The sequence below is a fragment of the Coregonus clupeaformis genome, chromosome 1 (genome assembly GCF_020615455.1).
Source record: "Coregonus clupeaformis isolate EN_2021a chromosome 1, ASM2061545v1, whole genome shotgun sequence".
NCBI lineage: Eukaryota > Metazoa > Chordata > Actinopteri > Salmoniformes > Salmonidae > Coregonus > Coregonus clupeaformis.
In genome coordinates, this window is record NC_059192.1 from 32,007,241 (window position 1) to 32,034,379 (window position 27,139).

Sequence of the window (27,139 nt, forward strand, 5' to 3'; positions counted from 1 at the left end):
ATTATAGTGAATTTGTATTTTATTTTGAATAGCCTAGTAATAGGGAATTTTGTATATTTTCATAATTAATTGGGTGACACTTTACCTTTAGCTATACAGAATATCTCACCACCATGCGTTTCCATCTCCTCCTCTCTCTCCTTTATTACCTTCTCGAGCACGCAGAGAGGCGGTCAACAGTTTAGTGAAATATGTTTAGTTGCGGAAGCATGTTACTATCGATGTTCCCGAACAGATTTCACTTGGTTTCCCAAATTAAGCACTGGGTAGCTGCAGGAACAGGGTTGGAGAGCCCATGGCATACAGAGTTTGGGCGGAATATCACCTGTCCGCAGCGAGATTATGCTCCTCAAACAGTGGTTGATGCGTGGAGTGAAATAAGTGTTCTTATATTTATTTTTCAGTTGCTCATATTAAGCACAGCTCCGCTATAAAACCGAAGTAGCCTAGCCGGCATCATTGAAAAACAGACTGGCGGGAAAGCGTGTGCCTCCATTCGCTATTGGAGTGCATAAGGATGTCTTTTTTCCCCTGCCTCTGTTCCTGCCCATTTGATAATGGGCCATTCTAAATCGAAACTAATTTGACATATTAGTAAAGACAAGATTCAATTGAGAATAGTCTGATGGGTGAAAATATGATCACTTGATGTGAGAACAGCTGTGCAGCCTGAGGCAAGAAACAGAGCGCAAGCTTTTTTTGCGACTTTCTCAAATAATCTATAGCCTATAGTCGCATCATGCAGCCCATATATGTTTTGATTTATAAGACTTTCTAAGGTTTGTATCATTCACAACTAAAGTTGCCAAATAACTCTAAATCTAGCGTACAGGACCTGTTTCAAATGATCACTTTTACACTCAATATAGCCACTTCATATGCGCACTCACTCTAGAACGGGAAAAATATCATTTTTATTTTATTCAGATAAGTTAAATTATATTCTTCTTACTATAAAATCGTATAATATAAAATAATGGCACGGGAATTATAAGCATATCTTGTCAGCTACATTAACAAGCCTACAGCCTATGGCATTGAGCATAGCCAGATAACATACAGTAGGCCAACTCATATTCTGTTCTTTCTTCATATCATAATGTTTCTTTAGATCTAACTAAAATAAGGGATTTATTGTGATGGTGTATATTAAATTGATTTATTAGACTTTTTAAAATGTAGATGTTCGAAAGGCGTGCATCAGTGGCTTGTATGCAGCTTGTATGCATGGACTCCGTGGAGACCTGGAGATGCTAAACTTTTGTTAATTAACGGTAAATTACCGTGAAATTTCATTACCGCCACAACCCTAATGACAACTAACAATCCCAACAAACACCTAGGGTTCCTGACAATCCTACCTTTGTGTGTGTGTGTGCTACAGGAGGTTCTATGGTGAGGGGGCCATCATGCTAAGGGAAGAGGCCACGGTCCTAACAGGGATGCTTATTGGACTCGGAGCCATAGACTTCAGGTGAGGCTGGGAGAACACGCTTGCTGAAATCAGAGAAATCAATTGTTTTTATAGTGCTTTTAAAAAATGCATTAGTCACAAAATGCTTTTTAAAAAAATAAGGCCTTAAGAAAGTTTGAGGAAGTTACAGCAACAATGGCAGAGAGAAACCCGGAGAGGAACTCAAGAGGGCCATATTATTCTGTGATGGACATAGTCATATGACAAGGTTGCTCTCCATAGGTCCATGTGTGATTGGGTTATGACTTTCTCTCCACAGTTTCTGTCTAAAGGGGGAGGCCCTGGATGGAAAATCCTCTGCTGTCATCGACTACACGCCATACCTAAAGTTCACACAGAGGTAATGTAGAGAGCTATGTTAAAGCCACAATTATGATTAAACAAACATTGGACAATACATTGTTTATACATTTTTATAAAGACTGAAAGGACCATAAAACATAAACAAAATAGTATTACAACCTTATGTATTACAACCTGGTGTTATGATAGTGTTAGACAGTTTATATAATCATGAAGTTTGAACATGTTAGGATTATAAAAAAATAAAAAATAAAATGTAAATAATATGGATCTTTATTGGGATCTTTGACGGGGTAAATATTGTCCTTGTTATTAGCGTAAGATCCCAATGGGGATTGAAACATTGCCCTTGTGTTGTGCATCTCACCAATAAGTCACTGCTAGGGGTGTGTCGTTGTTGTGGAAAGGAATTACTTTCTCATGCGTGGTCCAGCTCCTCAACCAGTGGGATGTGTATTAATTTGCTTTCATTGATAAATGACTGTTGAACGGGACATACAGTATGAACGAAATTCAACTGAACTGATCTTTAGGGGGGTCGTTACTAAGGCTGTGGCGGTCATGAAATTTTGTCAGCCGGTGATTGTCAAGCAAATAACTGCCGGTCTCACGGTAATTGACCGTTAGTTAACATAAACACATTTAGCATAGCCTACAAGCAGACCTTTGGAACATCTACATTTTAGTCTAATAAATCAATTTAATATAGCCTACTCCATCACAATAAATCCATTATATATTTTAGACAGGTCTTAAGAAACATGATATGAGCAAAATGTAGTCTATTTCAGAAGAACAGAATAGCATACTATTGTCCTTATGTTAGGCACAGATCTGCCTATGCCATATGGAGGTGTGCTACACTAGTTCATTTAGCAGACAAGATTTGCTTAGAATTCCATGGCATTATTTTATATTATTTTATAGTATAAAGAATACAATTGAACATGGCTGAATAAAATAGAAAGGATATTTTCTCCAAACGATTTCTGAGGGAGGGCTATTCTGTGTTTACATTTACATTTTAGTCATTTAGCAGACGCTCTTATCCAGAGCGACTTACAGGAGCAATTAGGGTTAAGTGCCTTGCTCAAGGGCACATTAACGTCATTTAGCAGACGCTCTTAGCCAGAGCGACTCACAAATTGGTGCGTTCACCCTATAGCCAGTGGGATAACCACTTTACAATTTGGGGGGGGGTTAGAAGGAATACTTTATCCTATCCCAGGTATTCCTTAAAGAGGTGGGGTTTCAAATGTCTCCGGAAGGTGGTGAGTGACTCCGCTGTCCTGGCGTCGTGAGGGAGCTTGTTCCACCATTGGGGTGCCAGAGCAGCGAACAGTTTTGACTGGGCTGAGCGGGAGCTATGCTTCCGCAGAGGAAGGGAGCCAGCAGGCCAGAGGTGGATGAACGCAATGCCCTCGTTTGGGTGTAGGGACTGATCAGAGCCTGAAGGTACAGAGGTGCCGTTCCCCTCACTGCTCCATAGGCAAGCACCATGGTCTTGTAGCGGATGCGAGCTTCAACTGGAAGCCAGTGGAGTGTGCGGAGGAGGGGGGTGACGTGAGAGAACTTGGGAAGGTTGAACACCAGACGGGCTGCGGCATTCTGGATGAGTTGTAGGGGTTTAATGGCACAGGCAGGGAGGCCAGCCAACAGCGAGTTGCAGTAGTCCAGACGGGGAGATGACAAGTGCCTGGACCAGGACCTGCGCCGCTTCCTGTGTAAGGCAGGGTCGCACTCTCCGAATGTTGTAGAGCATGAACCTGCAGGAGCGGGTCACCGCCTTGATGTTGGCGGAGAACGACAGGGTGTTGTCCAGGGTCACGCCTAGGCTCTTCGCACTCTGGGAGGAGGACACAGCGGAGTTGTCAACCGTGATGGCGAGATCATGGAACGGGCAGTCCTTCCCCGGGAGGAAGAGCAGCTCCGTCTTGCCAGGGTTCAGCTTGAGGTGGTGATCCGTCATCCATACTGATATGTCTGCCAGACATGCAGAGATGCGATTCGCCACCTGGTTATCAGAAGGGGGGGAAAGGAGAAGATTAGTTGTGTATCGTCAGCGTAGCAATGATAGGAAAGGCCATGTGAGGATATGACAGAGCCAAGTGACTTGGTGTATAGGGAGAAAAGGAGAGGGCCTAGAACCGAGCCCTGGGGGACACCAGTGGTGAGAGCACGTGGTGCGGAGACAGCTTCCCCGCCACGCCACTTGGTAGGAGCGACGGTCAGGTAGGACGCAATCCAGGAGTGAGCCGCGCCGGAGATGCCCAGCTCGGAGAGGGTGGAGAGGAGGATCTGATGGTTCACAGTATCAAAGGCAGCAGACAGGTCTAGAAGGACAAGAGCAGAGGAGAGAGAGTTAGCTTTAGCAGTGCGGAGAGTCTCCGTGACACAGAGAAGAGCAGTCTCAGTTGAATGACCAGTCCTGAAACCTGATTGGTTTGGATCAAGAAGGTCATTCTGAGAGAGATAGCAAGAGAGTTGGCTAAAGACGGCACGCTCAATAGTTTTGGAAAGAAAAGAAAGAAGGGATACTGGTCTGTAGTTGTTGACATCAGTGGGGTCGAGTGTTGGTTTTTTGAGAAGGGGAGCAACTCTCGCTCTCTTGAAGACGGAAGGGACATGGCCAGCGGTCAAGGATGAGTTGATCAGCGAGGTGAGGTAGGGGAGAAGGTCACCGGAGATGGTCTGGAGAAGGGAGAAGGGGATGGGGTCAAGCGGGCAGGTTGTTGGGCGGCCTGCAGTCACAAGTCGAGGATTTTATCTGGAGAGAGAGAGGGAGAAAGAAGTCAAAGCATAGGGTAGGGCAGTGTGAGCAGGACCAGCAGTGTCATTAGACTTAACAAACGAGGATCGGATGTCGTCAACCTTCTTTTCAAAGTGGTTGGCGAAGTCATCCACAGAGAGAGAGGAGGGGGGAGGATTCAGGAGGGAGGAAAATGTGGCAAAGAGCTTCCTAGGGTTAGAGGCAGATGCTTGGAATTTAGAGTGGTAGAAGGTGGCCTTAGCAGCAGAAACAGATGAAGAAAATGTAGAGAGGAGGGAGTGAAAAGATGCCAGGTCGGCAGGGAGTTTAGTTTTCTTCCATTTCCGCTCCGCTGCCCGGAGCTCTGTTCTGTGAGCTCGCAATGAGTCATCAAGCCACGGAGCTGGAGGGGAGGACCGAGCCGGCCGGGAGGATAGGGGACACAGAGAGTCAAAGGATGCAGAAAGGGAGGAGAGGAGGGTTGAGGAGGCAGAATCAGGAGATTGGAGGGAGAAGGATTGAGCAGAGGGAAGAGATGATAGGATGGAAGAGGAGAGAGTAGTGGGAGAGAGAGCGAAGGTTGCGGCGGCGCATTACCATCTGTGTAGGGGCAGAGTGAGTAGTGTGGGAGGAGAGTGAGAGAGAAAAGGAAACAAAGTAGTGGTCGGAGACATGGAGGGGAGTTGCAGTGAGATTAGTAGAGGAGCAGCATCTAGTGAAGATGAGGTCAAGCGTATTGCCTGCCTTGTGAGTAGGGGGACGGTGAGAGGGTGAGGTCAAAAGAGGAGAGGAGTGGAAAGAAGGAGGCAGAGAGAAATGAGTCAAATGTGGACATAGGGAGGTTGAAATCCCCCAAAACTGTGAGGGGTGAGCCATCCTCAGGGAAGGAACTTATCAAGGCGTCAAGCTCATTGATGAACTCTCCAAGGGAACCTGGAGGGCGATAGATGACAAGGATATTAAGCTTAAATGGGCTAGTGACTGTGACAGCATGGAATTCAAATGAGGAGATAGACAGATGGGTTAGGGGAAAAATTGAGAATGTCCACTTGGGAGAGATGAGGATTCCTGTACCACCACCCCTCTGACCAGATGCTCTCGGGGTATGCGAGAACACATGGTCAGACGAGGAGAGAGCAGTAGGAGTAGCAGTGTTTTCAGTGGTGATCCATGTTTCCGTCAGCGCCAGGAAGTCGAGGGACTGGAGGTTGGCATAGGCTGGGATGAAGTCAGCTTTGTTGGCAGCAGAACGGCAGTTCCAGAGGCTGCCTGCGACCTGGAACTCCACGTGGGTGGTGCGTGCAGGGACCACCAGGTTAGAGAGGCAGCAGCCACGCGGTGTGGTGCGTTTGTGTAGCCTGTGCAGAGAGGAGAGAACAGGGATAGGCAGAGGCATAGTTGACAGGCTGTAGCAAATGGCTACAAAAATGCAGAGGAGATCGGAATGAAATGGGCTAAGCATCTGGGAGCGGAGAGAGCAGGGCCTCCCTCACCAAAAACTTCTACCTCAGAAACTAAAATTGTTTCACTGAACCACCCCGAACAAAAACTCTCCCAACTTCCGCCTTTAGAAATCAGAATTGTTGTGAACCACAGCGGTTCAATGTTTAAAGGAATAGACTCAACCCACTTTATTCAGCTAGCCAACTATGACACCATAGCCAACTAGCAAGCTAGCATCCAATAACAATAACACACCGTTTAGCACCAACACTTGGTCACAACAAACCACCAATAATGTGATAACACACTAAACAGATCATTCGTGTCTGTGTCAAGTTCCTTTCATGACGCAGCAATGATTAGACGTTGGCTAGCTAGGACAAGTATATTGTAGTTAGCTACTACAGTACAGCTAGCTGGTCGTGTTGGGGAGCTAGCAATGGCCACTGTGTTGACTTTGTTTGAAGAACGGCTAGCTAGCCAGCTTCGTGCTACAGCCGGCACGGCCGAGGACACTGCCAAGACACAGTAACTACCCACAACAACCCACGAAGCCTAGCTATGACGCCGTAGCTAACTTGCAAGCTAGCATCCATTAACACACAATTTAGCATCAATACTTGGTTACAACAAACTGCCAAGAGTGTGTTAGCACACTAAACAGATAATTCAAGTCCGTGTCTAGTTCCTTTCATAACGCATAACGCAGCAAAAAATTAAACGTTGGCTAGGACTACATTAACATTGGAACCAGCTCTCCAGCGTTGCTAATCGTTACCAGTAGCTACCCGCTAGCTAGCTAGCCTCGTGCTTCGATACTAACCTACAATTACCTACGGAAACCTACAATAACAACAATACTAACCTATAATAAATACAATACCTAACTACAGCTAACTACCTACCTACGATCTAATACATGGTTAAGCTTTACTCAACACCATATGAGAAGCTTACCTCCTGCTTACCTCCAGCTAGAGAAAAACACGACCTCTCCCGACTCTCAATGTGCAAGAGGTGCTTCAGAGCACTGCGATTGGCAGCCGGGAGAAGGGAATTACAATTATTATATTCAGCCCAAGGGCACAACAGCCACTGGCCGCAAAAGGCATGGATTTATTTAGGGGGCATTACGGCCACACAAGAGGGATGCCGCTGGGAAATTAGAGGCTTGTGTTGAGCGGTTAACAAAGAAACTGGTCCTCCTATATGCTTAATTTAGAGTTATTTATGCAACTTTAGTTGTGATACAAACGTTGGGCTATATGTTTTGATTTTTAATACATTTTAAGGCTGCATGATGCGATTCTAATGATGATTTGAAAAAAGCTGCATGAAAGGCACAAGCTCTGTTTTGTTTCTTGCGCTGGCTGCACACACTTTGTCAGTCTCTTATTCACAATTTGACAAGCATTGGATAATGCCTCTAATTTCCCAGCGGCATCCCTCTTGTGTGGCCGTAATGCCCCCTAAATAAATCCATGCCTTTTGCGGCCAGTGGCTGTTGTGCCCTTGGGATGAATATAATAATTGTAATTCCCTTCTCCCGGCTGCCAATCGCAGTGCTCTGAAGCACCTCTCACTCACATGGCTCTCTCAGATACAGTGCATTTGGAAAGTATTCAGACCCCTTGACTTTTTCCACATTTTGTTACGTTACAGCCTTATTCTAAAATGTATTAAATACAATATTTCCCTCATCAATCTACACACAATAGCCCATAATGACAAAGCAAAAACAGGTTTTTAGACATTTTTGCAAATTTGTAAAAAACTAAAAAACAAAAATACCTTATTTACATAAGTGTTCAGACCCTTTGCTATGAGACTCGAAATTGAGCTCAGGTGCATCCTGTTTCCATTTATCATCCTTGAGATGTTTCTACAACTTGATTGGAGTCCACCTGTGGTAAATTCAATTGATTGGACATGATTTGAAAGGCACACACCTGTCTCTATAAGGTCCCACAGTTGACAGTGCATGTCAGAGCAAAACCCAAGCCATGAGGTCGAAGGAATTGTCCGTAGCGCTCTGAGACAGGATTATGTCGAGGCACAGATCTGAGGAAGGGTACCAAAAGATTCTGCAGCATTGAAGGTCCCCAAGAACACAGTGGCCTCCATCATTCTTAAATGGAAGAAGTTTGGAACCACCAAGACTCCTCCTAGACCTGGCTGCCCGGCCAAACTGAACAATCGGGGGAGGAGGGCCTTGGTCAGGGAGGTGACCAAGAACCGGATGGTCACTCTGACAGAGCTCCAGAGTTCATCTGTGGAGATGGGAGAAACCTATAGAAGGACAACCATCTCTGCAGCACTCCACCAATCAGACGTTTATGGTAGAGTGGCCAGACGGAAGCCACTCCTCAGTAAAAGGCACATGGCAGCCCACTTGGAGTTTTCCAAAAAGGCACCTAAAGACTCTCAGACCATGAGAAACAAGATTCTCTGGTCTGATGAAACCAAGATTGAACTCTTTGGCCTGAATGCCAGGCGACACGTCTGGAGGAAAGCTTGCACCATCCCTATGGTAAAGCATGGTGGTGGCAGAATCATGCTGTGGGGATGTTTTTCAGCGGCAAGGACTGGGAGACTAGTCAGGATCGAGGCAAATATGGAAAGAGCAAAGTACAGAGAGATCCTTGATGAAAACCTGCTCCAGAGCTCTCAGGACCTCAGACTGGCTCGAAGGTTCACCTTCCAACAGGACAACGACCCTAAGCACACAGCCAAGACAATGCAGGAGTGGCTTCGGGACAAGTCTCTGAATGTCCTTGAGCGGCCCAGCCAGAGCCCGGACTTGAACATGATCAAACATCTCTGGAGAGACCTGAAAATAGCTGTGCAGCAACGCTCCCCATCCAACCTGACAGAGCTTGAGAGGATCTGCAGAGAAGAATGGGAGAAACTCCCCAAATACAGGTGTGCCAAGCTTGTAGCGTCATCCCCAAGAAGACTCAAGGCTGTAATCGCTGCCAAAGGTGCTTCAACAAAGTACTGAGTAAAGGGTCTGAATGCTTATGTAAATGTGATATTTTAGTTTTTTATTTTTAATAAATTAGCAAACATTTCTAAAAACCTGTTTTTGCTTTCTGATTATGGGGTGTTGTGTGTAGATTGATGAGGGGGAAAAACGATTTCATCAATTTTAAAATAAGGCTGTAACCTAACAAAATGTGGAAAAAGTCAAGGGGTCTGAATACTTTCCGAAGGCACTGTATATGGATGATTTATATAGCCAGGCACTTTTAACAGTTAGGCTATTGATTATAGACCTAATTAAGTTGGAGTTTCCGCTCTCCTCATTTAGACAACAAGGCAAGGGTTGTTTTCTCTTCTCCTCATTCTGCTGCTGCCTCCGCCGCATTGTTCTCAACAGCAATATGCTGGGTAACTTTGCTATTATGCACATAGCAACATGGTCTAGGAAAAGGCGCCAATTCAACAGCGCACTGATGTGTTTCTGATCCGCGGACAGCGACCACTATCCAACGCGGGAGAAAGCGCATTTGTTATAAAATAATATACAGTTGAAGTCGGAAGTTTACATACACTTAGGTTCGAGTCATTAAAACTCGTTTTTCAACCACTCCACAAATTTCTTGTTAACAAACTATAGTTTTGGCAAGTCGGTTAGGACATCTACTTTGTGCATGACACAAGTAATTTTTCCAACAATTGTTTACAGACAGATTATTTCACTTATAATTCACTGTATCACAATTCCAGTGGGTCAGAAGTTTACATACACTGAGTTGACTGTGCCTTTAAACAGTTTGGAAAATTCCAGAAAATGATGTCATGGCTTTAGAACCTTCTGATAGGCTAATTGACATCATTTGAGTCAATTGGAGGTGTACCTGTGGATGTATTTCAAGGCCTACCTTCAAACACAGTGCCTCTTTGCTTGACATCATGGGAAAATCAAAAGAAATCAGCCAAGACCTCTGAAGAAAAAAAAATTGTAGACCTCCACAAGTCTGGTTCATCCTTGGGAGTAATTTCCAAACGCCTGAAGGTACCACGTTCATCTGTACAAACAATAGTACGCAAGTATAAACACCATGGGACCACGCAGCCGTCATACCACTCAGTATGGAGACGGGTTCTGTCTCCTAGAGATGAACGTACTTTGGTGCGAAAAGTGCAATTCAATCCCAGAACAACGTCAAAGGACCTTGTGAAGATGCTGGAGGAAACCGGTACAAAAGTATATATATCCAGAGTAAAACGAGTCCTATATCGACATAACCTTGTTAACAAACTATAGTTTTGGCAAGTCGGTTAGGGCATCTGCTTTGTGCATGACACAAGTCATTTTTCCAACAATTGTTTACAGACAGATTATTTCACTTATAATTCACCGTATCACAATTCCAGTGGTCAGAAGTTTACATACACTAAGTTGACTGTGCCTTTAAACAGCTTCCAGAAAATGATGTCAATTAGCCTATCAGAATCTTCTAAAGCCAATTTTCCAAGCTGTTTAAAGGCACAGTCAACTCAGTGTATGTAAACTTCTGACCCACTGGAATTGAGATACAGTGAATTATAAGTGAAATAATCTGTCTGTAAACAATTGTTGGAAAAATTACTTGTGTCATGCAAAAAGTAGATGTCCTAACCGACTTGCCAAAACGATAGTTTGTTAACAAGAAATTTGTGGAGTGGTTGAAAAATTAGTTTTAATGACCTGAAACGGCGCTCAGCAAGGAAGAAGCCACTGCTCCAAAACCGCCATAAAAAAGCCAGACTACGGTTTGCAACTGCACATGGGGACAAACATCGTACTTTTTGGAGAAATGTCCTCTGGTCTGATGAAACAAAAATAGAACTGTTTGGCCATAATTACCATAGTTATGTTTGGAGGGAAAAGGGGGTCGCTTGCAAGCCGAAGAACACCATCCCATCTGTAAAGCACAGGATGGCAGCATCATGCTGTGGTGGTGCTTTGCTGCAGGAGGGACTGGTGCACTTCACAAAATAGATGGCATCATGAGGAAGGAAAATTATGTGGATATATTGAAGCAACATCTCAAGACATCAGTCAGGAAGTTAAAGCTTGGTTGCAAATGGGTCTTCCAAATGGACAATGACAATGACCCCAAGCATACTTCCAAAGTTGTGGCAAAATGGCTTAAGGACAACAAAGTCAAGGTATTGGAGTGGCCATCACAAAGCCCTGACCTCAATCCTATAGAAAATGTGTGGGCAGAACTGAAAAAGTGTGCGCGAGCAAGGAGGCCTACAAACCTGAGTCAGTTACACCAGCTCTGTCTGGAGGAATGGGCCAAAATTCACCCAACATATTGTGGGAAACTTGTGGAAGGCTACCTGAAACGTTTGACCCAAGTTAAACAATTTTAAAGGCAATACTACCAAATACTAATTGAGTGTATGTAAACTTCTGACCCACTGGGAATGTGATGAAAGAAATAAAAGCTGAAATAAATCATTCTCTACAATTATTCTGACATTTCACATTCTTAAAATAAAGTAGTGATCCTAACTGACCTAAAACAGGGAATTTTTACTAGGATTAAAGGTCAGGAATTGTGAAAAACTGAGTTTAAAATGTATTTGGCAAGGTGTATGTAAACTTCCGACTTCAACTGTAAATATTATTAGTGTCGCACCATTGTTCTTATGTAATCTAATCATATACAATTTCAGTAGCACATGTCTTAGAGTGATGGACTGTGCCATCCCCATGGCCTCCACAATGGATTAGTCTTGTACAACATGATAAATATATATTTTTAATTGCTATTGCTTGTCTAAAGAAATCTCAGTCGACCAACAGCCTATCGACCAAACAATCGACCAGTCGACTAAATGGGGTCAGCCGTAGTTTAAACCCTTTCTCCTGCTTGGAGTCTTCACAGATTTGGCAAAAATCGTGTGACATTAAACACACCTTTCTTTCCTTTCATTTATTACATTTACATTTTAGTCATTTAGCAGACGCTCTTATCCAGAGCGACTTACAGTTAGTGAGTGCATACATTTTCATACTGGCCCTCCGTGGGTAACGAACCCACAACCCTGGCGTTGCAAGCGCCATGCTCTACCAACTGAGCTACTGTTGTTTGTCGTTGTATCATATACTAAGTATTTAACAATTGAATTACACATTGACCTTGATCCTGTGAAATTCCTGGATATTGCTGTCAGACTCTTTTTTTGTATGGAGATCTCGGAAGTGTACTGTAACCTTGTAACATTTCGTATCTCCCTATGTTACGGGTGTGAAAACAGTTTTCATGGGCACACATCTCCAAAATAATATATGTGATTGCAAAATCCAATGCTTCAAACAGAAAAAATCGATACTGTCATTAACAGGTTCTTCAATAATTTAGCATAATAGTTGTTTGATGCGCGTTTGATGTCTAGCTGTTTAGTTATGTGTGGACATTATCGAGCAACATCAGCTGATTCAGCTGATTCAAGGATTTTCTAAATGACAGTCAAGTGATAAAGAGCTTGTGTGATTTAACAACAGCTAAAGTGCAGGAATTAATGTTGATCTCGATGATTGACAGAACATTTTGGTGTCTATGTTGTTATGGCAGTCAAATAATTAGCCTACTTCACAGACAACATTAAATCAAGATACCTGAGGTAAGACTACGGTCCCATGTAGGTTATGATCGTTTGTTTTCCTAGTTAAAACTGAGCAATCGGGATCATAAAAACGGGCTATTTATGAAATGTAAAAATGTATTGTTTTTTTTTTCTCTTCCATTTTTGCATATAAAACCAAAAAACAACTTCATATTTCGATGTTCAAATGTGGGTGGGGTTAAATGTGGAATGCCTGGTCAAGTGCACAGCCAACACTTCCTGTCCTTTCAAAGTAGGAGGTCACCCTTCTAACTCCATCTATGAATCTATTATCTATGAATTAATTGATTAATAGCTTCCCATACCGTGCCACAGTACCAAGATAAGGTAAGATTTCTCAATTTCTGCATAAGATTTAGTGTGTATTGACTTATTAATGAACTGCTGTTACAGGCCTCCTGTAGCTCAGTTGGTAGAGCATGGCGCTTGCAACGCCAGGGTTGTGGGTTCGATTCCCACGGGGGGCCAGTATGAAAAATGTATGCACTCACTTACTGTAAGTCGCTCTGGATAAGAGCGTCTGCTAAATGACTAAAATGTAAATGTTACTGTAAATGGTTAGCTGACTGATATGTCCTATATACTAGTGGTGTGCGGGTCAGCTGTTTGTTCCAAACGTTGTAAGGAAAAAGAAAACTGTGATAACGACCCAACGTGTTTCTGTGCATTCCCTCATGATGCAGAAATAAATAAATCATATTCCTCCACTCCTGTTCCCAAGTCCAAATTTTGCCTACATTTGGTGTATCATTTTACTGCAAGAAATGCTTAATTCTGCAGGAGTTATTATTAAGGATATAGCCCTATTCGCACGGGACTAGTATTACTAGAGAACGTTGGTTATGTATTTATTACCACAGAATGTCCGTTATTCCAGATGACGATTCGGACGGGATTCGTCTTTTCCAAACTGCCCCCTGTAATTATTTATTTTGTAGTATCGAGTAAATGCTGGCAATTATTGCTGATAAACAAAGGAGTCCGCTCATACTGAACCTTGATCATAAGTTTATTCATATCACAAGCTTTCAGCATGAGTTACAGGTGTCATGCCCACCCGGAGAGCGATGTCCCAGATTGCAATGGTCGCTCTAACCTCTTCTTTGTTTTTCCCCCAGTATATATAATCTCCCCAAGATGTGGGTGGCTCCCTCTACTGTCCAATCCCCTGTCTACAACACACTTCCTGTCTGTTGTATGTGGCGTTACACTAAAACATTCCCTCTTGATACTAAAATAAACGTCCTCTCCGGTTCCACTTAAAAACATTAACAACGTCATAATCTTCATATACGACAATTTAAAAATAAATAAATGGACAGTTATGACGGAACCCTAGACGTTTTTTTCTAGGCGTGAACATATTTCAACAAGTCCAGGCGATAACAGGCTACACTGATAACTCGAGTTTGGTTCCCAAGTTTCTAAACCATACCAAACCATCTTTGTCGCCATAATATTTGAATTGAGGAAGTGTGATCATAATCATTTGGATATTTTAGCGATTCGCAGTAGAATACGTCCCAAAATGCCCCCATTCTTCAGATATGAGCTAAACAGCTAACTTGCACTTGATACGCGTTTTTAGGCTATGGATGATAAAGTGAACTTGTTCCAAACGTTTAGTTCAGTTGTATGCTGCTTTGCGATCTATTAACAGCAAGGTTGCATTAAATAGGCGCAATATGCATTTATTGATGCATTTGGCCATGTTCAATTCATTCGCACAAAACGTATTTAACAAAAGCATTCACTGTGAAAGTTGACACTTCATAGGCTATGTGCAGCACTCTGTTCAATTTATCGAATCAGTTATTGTTTTCTTGCTCAAACCACGAGCAAAACCTGTCAAACTCAGACATTTCTCTCAAAACACAGGCATGTCGATTCGCACAGGACTAGTATTATCAGAGGACTTTGGAGTTTGCCAGAAATCAGTAGGTTATTCTGGTTAGTCAATGTCCAGATTTCTGTTTCCGTTTAACCCATCTAAACAGTAGGCTAAAGTTCCGTTCACATGAATGTATAGGCCTATTTGAAGTCCCGTCTTGTGACTGTCAAATTTGTATAAAGCCTCACAATCATCACACATAACATAGCCGGCACTGCTATCACTCTTTTACCACTTCACCAAATCTTCTCCAAACATTACATTTCTGGCCCTCCCTTCTCGTTATTTCCAACTTTCCTTTCGCAGCTTTTGTCTTATTGAATGAAACTTCGACTATGTCCCTTTTGCCTCCATGGATTGACGTTAACTTTTTCTGCCTGGTCCCAAAAGCATTATTTGGCGGTTGGCTGTGTAGGCTATTGGGCCCCTGTACAGTTAAGCCCTACAGTTTAGGCTAATGCATTAATACCAGATAGCCTTAAATAATTTAAGAAAAACCTCAATGTAGCCTATATACAGTGGGGGGGAAAAGTATTTAGTTAGCCACCAATTGTGCAAGTTCTCCCACTTAAAAAGATGAGAGAGGCCTGTAATTTTCATCATAGGGACACGTCAACTATGACAGACAAAATGAGAAAAAAAAATGCAGAAAATCACATTGTAGGATTTTTAATGAATATATTTGCAAATTATGGTGGAAAATAAGTATTTGGTCACCTACAAACAAGCAAGATTTCTGGCTCTCACAGACCTGTAACTTCTTCTTTAAGAGGCTTCTCTGTCCTCCACTCGTTACCTGTATTAATGGCACCTGTTTGAACTTGTTATCAGTATAAAAGACACCTGTCCACAACCTCAAACAGTCACACTCCAAACTCCACTATGGCCAAGACCAAAGAGCTGTCAAAGGACACCAGAAACAAAATTGTAGACCTGCACCAGGCTGGGAAGACTGAATCTGCAATAGGTAAGCAGCTTGGTTTGAAGAAATCAACTGTGGGAGCAATTATTAGGAAATGGAAGACATACAAGACCACTGATAATCTCCCTCGATCTGGGGCTCCACGCAAGATCTCACCCCGTGGGGTCAAAATGATCACAAGAACGGTGAGCAAAAATCCCAGAACCACACGGGGGGGACCTAGTGAATGACTTGCAGAGAGCTGGGACCAAAGTAACAAAGCCTACCATCAGTAACACACTACGCCGCCAGGGACTCAAATCCTGCAGTGCCAGACGTGTCCCCCTGCTTAAGCCAGTACATGTCCAGGCCCATCTGAAGTTTGCTAGAGTGCATTTGGATGATCCAGAAGAGGATTGGGAGAATGTCATATGGTCAGATGAAACCAAAATATAACTTTTTGGTAAAAACTCAACTCGTCGTGTTTGGAGGACAAAGAATGCTGAGTTGCATCCAAAGAACACCATACCTACTGTGAAGCATGGGGGTGGAAACATCATGCTTTGGGGCTGTTTTTCTGCAAAGGGACCAGGACGACTGATCCGTGTAAAGGAAAGAATGAATGGGGCCATGTATCGTGAGATTTTGAGTGAAAACCTCCTTCCATCAGCAAGGGCATTGAAGATGAAACGTGGCTGGGTCTTTCAGCATGACAATGATCCCAAACACACCGCCCGAGCAACGAAGGAGTGGCTTCGTAAGAAGCATTTCAAGGTCCTGGAGTGGCCTAGCCAGTCTCCAGATCTCTACCCCATAGAAAATCTTTGGAGGGAGTTGAAAGTCTGTGTTGCCCAGCGACAGCCCCAAAACATCACTGCTCTAGAGGAGATCTGCATGGAGGAATGGGCCAAAATACCAGCAACAGTGTGTGAAAACCTTGTGAAGACTTACAGAAAACGTTTGAACTGTGTCATTGCCAACAAAGGGTATATAACAAAGTATTGAGAAACTTTTGTTATTGACCAAATACTTATTTTCCACCATAATTTGCAAATAAATTCATAAAAAATCCTACAATGTGATTTTCTGGATTATTTTTTCTCATTTTGTCTGTTATAGTTGACGTGTACCTATGATGAAAATTACAGGCCTCTCTCATCTTTTTAAGTGGGACAACTTGCACAATTGGTGGCTGACTAAATACTTTTTTTCCCCACTGTAAATTGCACAATAGTTATATATTGATGGATTTTTTAAAGGTATTGTTTCAACCTGCCCACCACCCACCCGCCCTTCAGCCATAGAATATTTAATGATCCTAAACCCGTCTGCCCCGCGAATATAACCGAGGGGACTGCAGGAATCAGGCCTTCATGGTCGAATTGCAGCAAAGAAACCACTACTAAAGGACACCAATAAGAAGAAGAGACTTGCTTGGTCCAAGAAACACGAGCAATGGACATTAGACCGGTGGAAATCTGTCCTTTGGTTTGATGAGTCCAAATTTGAGATTTTTGGTTCCAAGCGCCGTGTCTTTGTGCGACGCATAGTAAGTGAACGGATGATCTCCGCATGTATGGTTCCCACCGTGAAGCATGGAGGAGGAGGTGTGATGGTGTGGGGGGTGCTTTGCTGGTGACATTGTCTGTGATTTATTTAGAATTCAAGGCACACCTAACCAGCATGGCTACCACAGTGTTCTGCAGCGATACGCCATCCCATCTGGTTTGCGCTTAGTGGGACTATAATTTGTTCAAATCAAACTAAAATGTATTTGTCACATACGTGTTTAGCAGATGTTATAGCGGGTGTAGCGAAATGCTTGTGCTTCTAGCTCCGACAGTGCAGTAATATCTAACAAGTAATATCTAACAATTTCACAACATATACCCAATACACACAAAACTAGTAAGGAATGGGATTTAAGAATATATACATATATGGACAAGCAATGACAGAGCGGCATGGACTAAGATACAGTATAATATTATAGAATAGAATGCAGTATATACATATGAGATGAGTAGTGCAAGATATGTAAACATTTTAAAGTGACTAGTGTTCCATTTCTTAAAGTGGCCAGTGATTTCAATAGGCAGCAGCAGCCTCTAATGTGCGAGTGATGGCTATTTAACAGTCTGATGGCCTTGAGATAAAAGCAGTTTTTCATTATCTCGGTCCCAGCTTTGATGCACCTGTACTGACCTCGCCTTCTGGATGATAGCGGGGTGAACAGGCAGTGGCTCGGGTGGTTGATGTCCTTGATGATCTTTTTGGCCTTCCTGTGACATCGGGTGTTGTATGTGTCTTGGAGGGCGGGTAGTTTGCCCCCGGTAATGTGTTCGGCAGACCGCACCACCCTCTGGAGAGCCCTGCGGTTGTGGGCGGTGCAGTTGCCATACCAGGCGGTGGTACAGCCCGACAGGATGCTCTCAATTGTGCATCTGTAAAAGTTTGTGAGGGTTTTAGGTGCTAGGCCAAATTTATTCAGCCTCCTGAGGTTGAAGAGGCTCTGTTGCGCCTTCTTCACCACACTGGCTGCGTGGGTGGACCATTTCAGTTTGTCGGTGATGTGTACGCCAAGGAACTTGAAGCTTTCCACCTTCTCCACTGCGGTCCCGTCGATGTGGATAGGGGGGTGCACCCTCTGCTGTTTCCTGAAGTCCACGATCATCTCCTTTGTTTTGTTGATGTTGAGTGAGAGGTTATTTTCCTGGCACCAAACTCCCAGAGCCCTCACCTCCTCCCTGTAGGCGTTTTCGTCATTGTTGGTAATCAAGCCTACTACTGTTGTGTCGTCTGCAAACTTGATGATTGAGTTGGAGGCGTGCTTGGCCACGCAGTCATGGGTGAACAGGGAGTACAGGAGGGGGCTGAGCACGCACCCTTGTGGGGCCCCAGTGTTGAGGATCAGCGAAGTGGAGATGTTGTTTCCTACCTTCACCACATGGGGGTGGCCCGTCAGGAAGTCCAGGACCCAGTTGCACAGGGCGGGGTTCAGACCCAGGGCCTCGAGCTTAATGATGAGCTTGGAGGGTACTATGGTGTTGAATGCTGAGCTATAGTCAATGAACAGCATTCTTACATAGGTATTCCTCTTGTCCAGATGGGATAGGGCAGTGTGCTGTGTGATGGCGATTGCATCGTCTGTGGATCTATTGGGGCGGTAAGCAAATTGAAGTCGGTCTAGGGTGAGAGGTAAGGTAGAGGTGATATGATCCTTGACTAGTTTCTCAAAGCACTTCATGATGACAGAGGTGAGTGCTACAGGGCGATAGTCATTTAGTTCAGTTACCTTTGCTTTCTTGGGTACAGGAACAATGGTGGCCATCTTGAAGCATGTGGGTACAGCAGGCTGGGAAAGGGAGAGATTGAATATGTCCATAAACACACCAGCCAGCTGGTCTGCACATGCTCTGAGGACGCGGCTAGGGATGCTGTCTGAGCCGGCAGCCTTGCGGGGGTTAACATGCTTAAATGTCTTAATCACGTCGGCCATGGAGAAGGAGAGGCCACAGTCCTTGGTAGTGGGCCTCGTCAGTGACACTGTGTTATCCTCAAAGCGCGCGAATAAGGTGTTTAGCTTGTCTGGAAGCGAGACGTCGTGTCGGCGACGTGGCTGGTTTTCCTTTTGTAGTCTGTGATTGTCTGTAGACCCTGCCACATACGTCTCGTGTCTGAGCCGTTGAATTACGACTCCACTTTGTCTCTATACTGATGTTTTGCCAGTTTTATTGCCTTGCGGAGTGAGTAGCTACACTGTTTGTATTCTGCCATATTCCCAGTCACCTTGCCATGGTTGAATGCGGTGGTTCGCGCTTTCAGATTTGCGCGAATGCTGCCATCTATCCACGGTTTCTGGTTAGAGTAGGTTTTAATAGTCACATTGGGCACAACATCACCTATACACTTCCTGATAAACTCAGTTTTTCAACAGGACAATGACCCAAAACACACCTCCAGGCTGTGTAAGGGCTATTTGATCAAGAAGGAGAGTGATGGAGTGCTGCATTAGATGACCTGGCCTCCACAATCACCCTACCTCAACCCAATTGAGATGGTTTGGGATGAGTTGGACCGCAGAGTGAAGGAAAAGCAGCCAACAAGTGCTCAGCATATGTGGGAACTCCTTCAACACTGTTGGAAAAGCATTCCAGGTGAAGCTGGTTGAGAGAATGCTAAGGGCGTGCAAAGCTGTCATCAATGCAAAGGGTGGCTACTTTGAAGAATCTCAAATATAAAATATATTTGGATTTGTTTAACACTTTTTTGGTTACTACATGATTCCATATGTGTTATTTCATAGTTTTGATGTCTTCACTATTATTCTACAATGTAGAAAATAGTAAAAATAAAGAAAAACCCTTGAAGGAGTAGGTGTGTCCACTGGTACTGTAGATGTTTTGTTGTTGGTAAGAGTTATGGTCTCATTGTGCCTATCTAGACTCTTATTCCTGTAACTACACATGTGAAGCTGCAAGAAGATGTTGACCCTGATGTCACACATTGGCCCCTTTTATTTATAGAAAGACCCAAAAGCAGGTGAGCTCGTTCTACTCTTTTTGGCCATATTCTGGTGTTTTGTGGTGGAAAACGGAGCGGGTCGAGCATAACACGTCAACACTGTTACCCATAGATAGACAGGCATTCAATTGCCCCTCCCTGTTGCAGACAACAAGCTTCCATTCCCCCTGTCACAAGGGGATTCATGGCTGATTTAATCGTCTACCCAGTTACGGTCAACCATGTTACTTTATTTTGTACTTACAGTACTTTAGTCATTTTTTTATTCAACCTTGAGATAGGAAACTTGTTTTTTATTAAGTTGAATGTTAAAATTAGGTGAAATAAATATTTATTTATTTTACCAAGTTACACTACTCAAAAGGGACTCATTTAGATGTTCCTGTGTTTTATTTATATTTCCACACTATGAGGTTGAAAGAATATTGTGAAATTGTGAAAATTATGATAATGCCCTTTTAGTGTAAGAAGTGTTTAAATTGCCCTTCTGAAATTTCTGCATATTTTGGTGGGATGGAGTTTTGGCCTGCCTGCTGACATCACCAGGCGGTAAATTAGTTAATACAGTCGTGGTCAAAAGTTTTGAGAATGACACAAATACACATTTTCACAAAGTCTGCTGCCTCAGTTTTGATGATGGCAATTTGCATATACTCCAGAATGTCATGAAGAGTGATCAGATGAATTGCAATTAATTGCAAAGTCCCTCTTTGCCATGAAAATGAACTTAATCCCCAAAAAACATTTCCACTGCATTTCAGCCCTGCCACAAAAGGACCAGTGATTCTCTCGTTAACACAGGTGAGAGTGTTGACGAGGACAAGGCTGGAGATCACTCTGTCATGCTGATTGAGTTAGAATAACAGACTGGAAGCTTTAAAAGGAGGCTGGTGCTTGAAATCATTGTTCTTCCTCTGTTAACCATGGTTACCTGCAAGGAAACACGTGCCGTCATCATTGCTTTGCACAAAAAGGGCTTCACAGGCAAGGATATTGCTGCTAGTAAGATAGCACCTAAATCAACCATTTATCGGATCATCAAGAACTTCAAGGAGAGAGGTTCAATTGTTGTGAAGAAGGCGTCAGGGCGCCCAAGAAAGTCCAGCAAGCGCCAAGACCGTCTCCTAAAGTTGATTCAGCTGCGGGATCGGGGCACCACCAGTGAAGAGCTTGCTCAGGATTGGCAGCAGGCATGTGTGAGTGCATAAGAAGGGCAGCAAAGAAGCAACTTCTCTCCAGGAAAAACATCAGGGACAGACTGATATTCTGCAAAATGTACAGGGATTGGACTGCTGAGGACTAGGGTAAAGTCATTTCCTCTGATGAATCCCCTTTCCGATTGTTTGAGGCATCCAGAAAACACCTTGTCCGGAGAAGACAAGGTGAGCGCTACCATCAGTCCTGTGTCATGCCAACAGTAAAGCATCCTGAGACCATTCATGTGTGGGGTTGCTTCTCAGCCAAGGAAGTGGGCTCACTCACAATTTTGCCTAAGAACACAGCCATGAATAAAGAATGGTACCAACACATCCTCCGAGAGCAACTTCTCCCAACCATCCAAGAACAGTTTGGTGACGACCAATGCCTTTTCCAGCATGATGGAGGACCTTGCCATGAAGCAAAAGTGATAACTAAGTAGCTCGGGGAACAAAACATTGAAGTTTTGGGTCCATGGCCAGGAAACTCCCCAGACCTTAATCCCATTGAGAACTTGTGGTCGATCCTCAAGAGGCGGGTGGACAAACAAAAACCCACAAATTCTGACAAAGTACGGATTGCAGAGGTCTTGAAAAAGTATTGACTCTTTGCATAAACTTAATGTAATTGTCAATAAAAGCCTTTGACACTTATGGTGTGCTTGTAATTATACTTCAGTATACCATAGTAACATCTGACAAAAATATCTCATAACACTGAAGCAGCGAACTTTGTGAAGACCAATACTTGTGTCATTCTCAAAACTTTTGACCACGACTGTAGACCAATAAGAAAGAGTTCCAAACCTCTCTGCCAATAACAGCTAGTTTTCCCCTCCCCACTCAGACCACTGCCAGACAGTCCTAGCAACATTTTTGTTTGAGAAATTGCTCTTTGCTAAGCTATTTTTGTTTCTTTTTGACCATTTTAATTGAAAATAATCACAGTAAGATACTTAATTGTTACCCAGAAATGATTTGATATTGAGATAAAAACGGCTGCATTGGACTTTTAAGCCTACACTAAAACATGCTTTTAATGGTGATCCTCTATTGAGAATGATTTTTAATCCAGGACTAGGCTCAATCTGGGTCTGGGAAACTGGCCCAATATTACATAGCCTAAATAGGCCTATTATTGACGTATGTTGTTGTCTGTGTAGCTATGACTACCTGAGTGATGACGATGACCGTCGGAGCATCGACAGCAGCACAAGTGATGACAGTGTCCCTGAGCACCCCTACGTCCCGCTGGTGACCGACGAGGAGAGCTGGGCCAACAAATGCCGCAAGATGGAGCAGAGGTTCAAGATTGTCTATGCTCAGAAGGTGGGTGGCCATTTTATATCTTTGTAGATCCCCACATAAGCCTATGAGTGGCACTCAAGTACAAGGGACAAGATAGTCATTGTTGGGTGTCTTTCTTCTAGTACTGTAATAACTATTCACAGCTCACTTGCTCCCTAGGGAAGGTTGCTCCTAGGTTTACACTAGGTCATAGGTGTATCCTTGTACACTAGCCCTTGGTGTATACTCACACACTAGGCACTGGGTCTATATTGTGGTGTATACACGTGCCCAGGCATGCCCCAAAGGACTGTTACCTCAGAGATCAGGGCTGAAAAAGAGGACTGAGCACGCCCCCATTCTCATCGACGGGGCTGTAGTGGAACAGGTTGAGAGCTTCAAGTTCCTTGGTGTCCACATCACCAACGAACTATCATGGTCCAAACACACCAAGACAGTCGTGAAGAGGGCACGACAAAGCCTATTCCCCCTCAGGAGACTGAAAAGATTTGGCATGGGTCCTCAGATCCTCAAAAAATTCTACAGCTGCACCATCGAGAGCATCCTGACTGGTTGCATCACCGCCTGGTATGGCAACTGCTTGGCCTCCGACCGCAAGGCACTACAGAGGGTAGTGCGTACGGCCCAGTACATCACTGGGGCCAAGCCTCCTGCCATCCAGGACCTCTATACCAGGCGGTGTCAGAGGAAAGCCCTCAAAATTGTCAAAGACTCCAGCCACCCTAGTCATAGACTGTTCTATCTGCTACCGCAGGCAAGCGGTACCGGAGTGCCAAGTCTAGGTCCAAAAGACTTCTCAACAGCTTCTACCCCCAAGCCATAAGACTCCTGAACAGCTAATCATGGCTACCCGGACTATTTGCATTGCCCCCCCCCCCCACCCCATCCTTTTACGCTGCTGCTACTCTGTTAATTATTTATGCATAGTCACTTTAACTCTTCCCACATGTACAGTGGGGAGAACAAGTATTTGATACACTGCCGATTTTGCTTTTTTTTTCTCAACACTTTTTTTGTTGTTGTTTTATTTTTAAAATAAATGCACTGTTGGTTAAGGGCTGTAAGTAAGCATTTCACTGTAATGTCTGCACCTGTTGTATTCGGCGCATGTGGCCAATACAATTTGATTTGATTTGATTTGAATGTTATTGCACAGTTTGTTCTTATGAAGATGCTGCTCCTGCCCAACAAAAACTTGAAATGCCTCATCTGCAAGAGATAATGTGGCTCACAAATTGCGCTCTGTACTCTATCATAGGACTCATTGATAAGACAGAAGTAGACGGAAGGCATCATTGGATATGTGTAGCTGGGTCATAGGGCACACCGTAGCAAAACGTTTAAAAAAAATAAAAAATAAAGTTTATCCCCATTTTACTCAATTTCAGACCGTTTTCTTCCATTTAGCACCTATTAAAAACAGCCCTGATGTGTGCTTGTCTCCAGGGCTATCTGGAGGAGCTGGTGCGTCTGCGGGAATCCCAGTTGACGAACGTGGAGACGGAGAACAAGGAGCTGAACGCGAGGCTGGTGGAGCTGGAGGAGCAGAGCCAGCAGGAGAAGAGGGAGCTGGAGGCCATCGTACTGGAGCTGCAGGAGCAGCTGTGAGTGGCTACACACATACATGCAACGTACATTGAGGGAAAAAAGTATTTGATCCCCTGCTGATTTTGTACATTTGCCCACTGACAAAGACATGATCAGTCTATAATTTGAATGGTAGGTTTATTTGAACAGTGAGAGACAGAATAACAACAAAAAAATCCAGAAAAACGCATGTCAAAAATGTTATAAATTGATTTGCATTTTAATGAGGGAAATAAGTATTTGACCCCTCTGCAAAACATGACTTAGTACTTGGTGGCAAAACCCTTGTTGGCAATCACAGAGGTCAGACGTTTCTTGTAGTTGGCCACCAGGTTTGCACACATCTCAGGAGGGATTTTGTTCCACTCCACTTTGCAGATCTTCTCCAAGTCATTAAGGTTTCGAGGCTGACGTTTGGCAACTCGAACCTTCAGCTCCCTCCACAGATTTTCTATGGGATTAAGGTCTGTAGACTGGCTAGGCCACTCCAGGACCTTAATGTGCTTCTTCTTGAGCCACTCCTTTGTTGCCTTGGCCGTGTGTTTTGGGTCATTGTCATGCTGGAATACCCATCCACGACCAATTTCCAATGCCCTGGCTGAGGGAAGGAGGTTCTCACCCAAGATTTGACGGTACATGGCCCCGTCCATTGTCCCTTTGATGCGGTGAAGTTGTCCTGTCCCCTTAGCAGAAAAACACCCCCAAAGCATAATGTTTCCACCTCCATGTTTGACGGTGGGGATGGTGTTCTTGGGATCATAGGCAGCATTCCTCCTCCTCCAAACAGGGTGAGTTGAGTTGATGCCAAAGAGCTCGATTTTGGTCTCATCTGACCACAACACTTTCACCCAGTTCTCCTCTGAATCATTCAGATGTTCATTGGCAAACTTCAGACGGCCCTGTATATGTGCTTTCTTGAGCAGGGGGACCTTGCCGGCACTGCAGGATTTCAGTCCTTCACGGCGTAGTGTGTTACCAATTGTTTTCTTGGTGACTATGGTCCCAGCTGCCTTGGGATCATTGACAAGATCCTCCCGTGTAGTTCTGGGCTGATTCCTCACCGTTCTCATGATCATTGCAACTCCACGAGGTGAGATCTTGCATGGAGCCCCAGGCCAAGGGAGATTGAGAGTTATTTTGTGTTTCTTCCATTTGCGAATAATCGCACCAACTGTTGTCACCTTCTCACCAAGCTGCTTGGCGATGGTCTTGTAGCCCATTCCAGCCTTGTGTAGGTCTACAATCTTGTACCTGACATCCTTGGAGAGCTCTTTGGTCTTGGCCATGGTGGAGAGTTTGGAATCTGATTGATTGATTGCTTCTGTGGACAGGTGTCTTTTATACAGGTAACAAGCTGAGACGAGGAGCACTCCCTTTAAGAGTGTGCTCCTAATCTCAGCTCGTTACCTGTATAAAAGACACCTGGGAGCCAGAAATCTTTCTGATTGAGAGGGGGTCAAATACTTATTTCCCTCATTAAAATGCAAATCAATTTATAACATTTTCGACATGCGTTTTTCTGTATTTTTTTGTTGTTATTCTGTCTCTCACTGTTCAAATAAACCTACCATTAAATTATAGACTGATCATTTCTTTATCAGTGGGCAAACGTACAAAATCAGAAGGGGATCAAATATTTTTTTCCCCTCACTGTACATGTAGACAAACAAACACACACACACACACACACACACACACACACACACACACACACACACACACACACACACACACACACACACACACACACACACACACACACACACACACACACACACACACACACACACAATACACACAATACACACAACTACAGAGACACATACAGGTACCCAGCTAACAACAAACGTTACCACAACTTTAGAGAACGTTCCCATAAGAGTCTCATTAGGTAATGAACTAACATTTTCATAAAAATGTTCCTGTGATGTGCAAGGAATGTTTCCAAGAGACCATTCCCTTAATGTCATATAGAACTTGGATACCATGTTCTCATAACGTAAGATATTCATGTTCTAGACACGTTTCATAGAAACGTTGCAAGAACACTTGTGTCCAATTTTCTGTTGGTTAGGAGAATATTCTATCATGTCCCACCAAACATACACAGAACATGGTTGCCATGTTCTCAGAACATACACTCTTAGAAAAAAAAGGTGCTGTCTAGAACCTAAAAGGGCTCTTCAGCTGTCCCCATAGGAGAACCCTTATTGGTTCCAGGTAGAACCCTTTTGGTTCCAAGTAGAACCCTTTGGGTTTCATGTAGAACCCTTTCCACAGAGAGTTCTACATGGAACCCAAAATGGTTCTACCTTGAACCAAAAAGGCTTACGCTATGGGGACAGCTGGAAAAACCCTATTATAACCCTTTTTTCTAAGAGTGTAAGATATTAGTGTTCTAGGCACGTTTCATGGGAACGTTCCAAGAACATTCATGTGTCCAGTTTTCTGAGTGTTAGAAGAATATTCCATCAACGTCCCACCAAACATACACAGAACATGGTTGACATGTTCTCAGAACATAAGATATTAATGTTCTAGACACGTTTCATGGGATCGTTGCAGGAACATTTCTGGGTAGAGCAGCTTTAATATTGCAGATAGATTGTAGCTTCCATCAATGTAATTGTCTGCATCATTTCCATTCCCCCATATATTTTTTGGTAAATATGTACACTACCAGTCAAAAGTTTGGACACACCTACTCATTCAAGGGTTTTTCTTTATTTTTACAATTTTTTACATTGTAGAATAATAGTGAAGACATCAAAACTATGAAATAACATATGGAATCATGTAGTAACCAAAAAAGTGTTAAACAAATCCAAATATATTTTATATTTAAGATTCTTCAAATAGCCACCCTTTCCCTTGATGACAACTTTGCACACTCTTGGCATTCTCTCAACCAGCTTCACCTGGAATGCTTTTCCAACAGTCTTGAAGGAGTTCCCACATATGCTGAGCACTTGTTGGCTGCTTTTCCTTCACTCTGCCGTCCGACTCATCCCAAACCATCTCAATTGGGTTGAGGTCGGGGGATTGTGGAGGCCAGGTCATCTGATGCAGCACTCCATCACTCTCCTTCTTGGTCAAATAGCCCTTACACAGCCTGGAGGTGTGTTAAGGCCATTGT

At 43.7% G+C, this 27,139-nt stretch overlaps 1 protein-coding gene across 1 annotated transcript in view; it reads left to right on the forward strand.

The window, feature by feature from the left end:
* The window catches only part of rundc3ab (RUN domain containing 3Ab), a 58,028-nt gene that overhangs the window by 11,843 nt on the left and 19,046 nt on the right, over positions 1 to 27,139 (forward strand). Inside the window, exons 5-8 of the mRNA XM_041876821.1 lie at positions 1,385 to 1,474; positions 1,734 to 1,814; positions 22,272 to 22,437; positions 23,863 to 24,020. Of these exons, the coding sequence (XP_041732755.1) occupies positions 1,385 to 1,474; positions 1,734 to 1,814; positions 22,272 to 22,437; positions 23,863 to 24,020 (495 nt within the window). The remainder of the gene's footprint in view (positions 1 to 1,384; positions 1,475 to 1,733; positions 1,815 to 22,271; positions 22,438 to 23,862; positions 24,021 to 27,139) is intronic.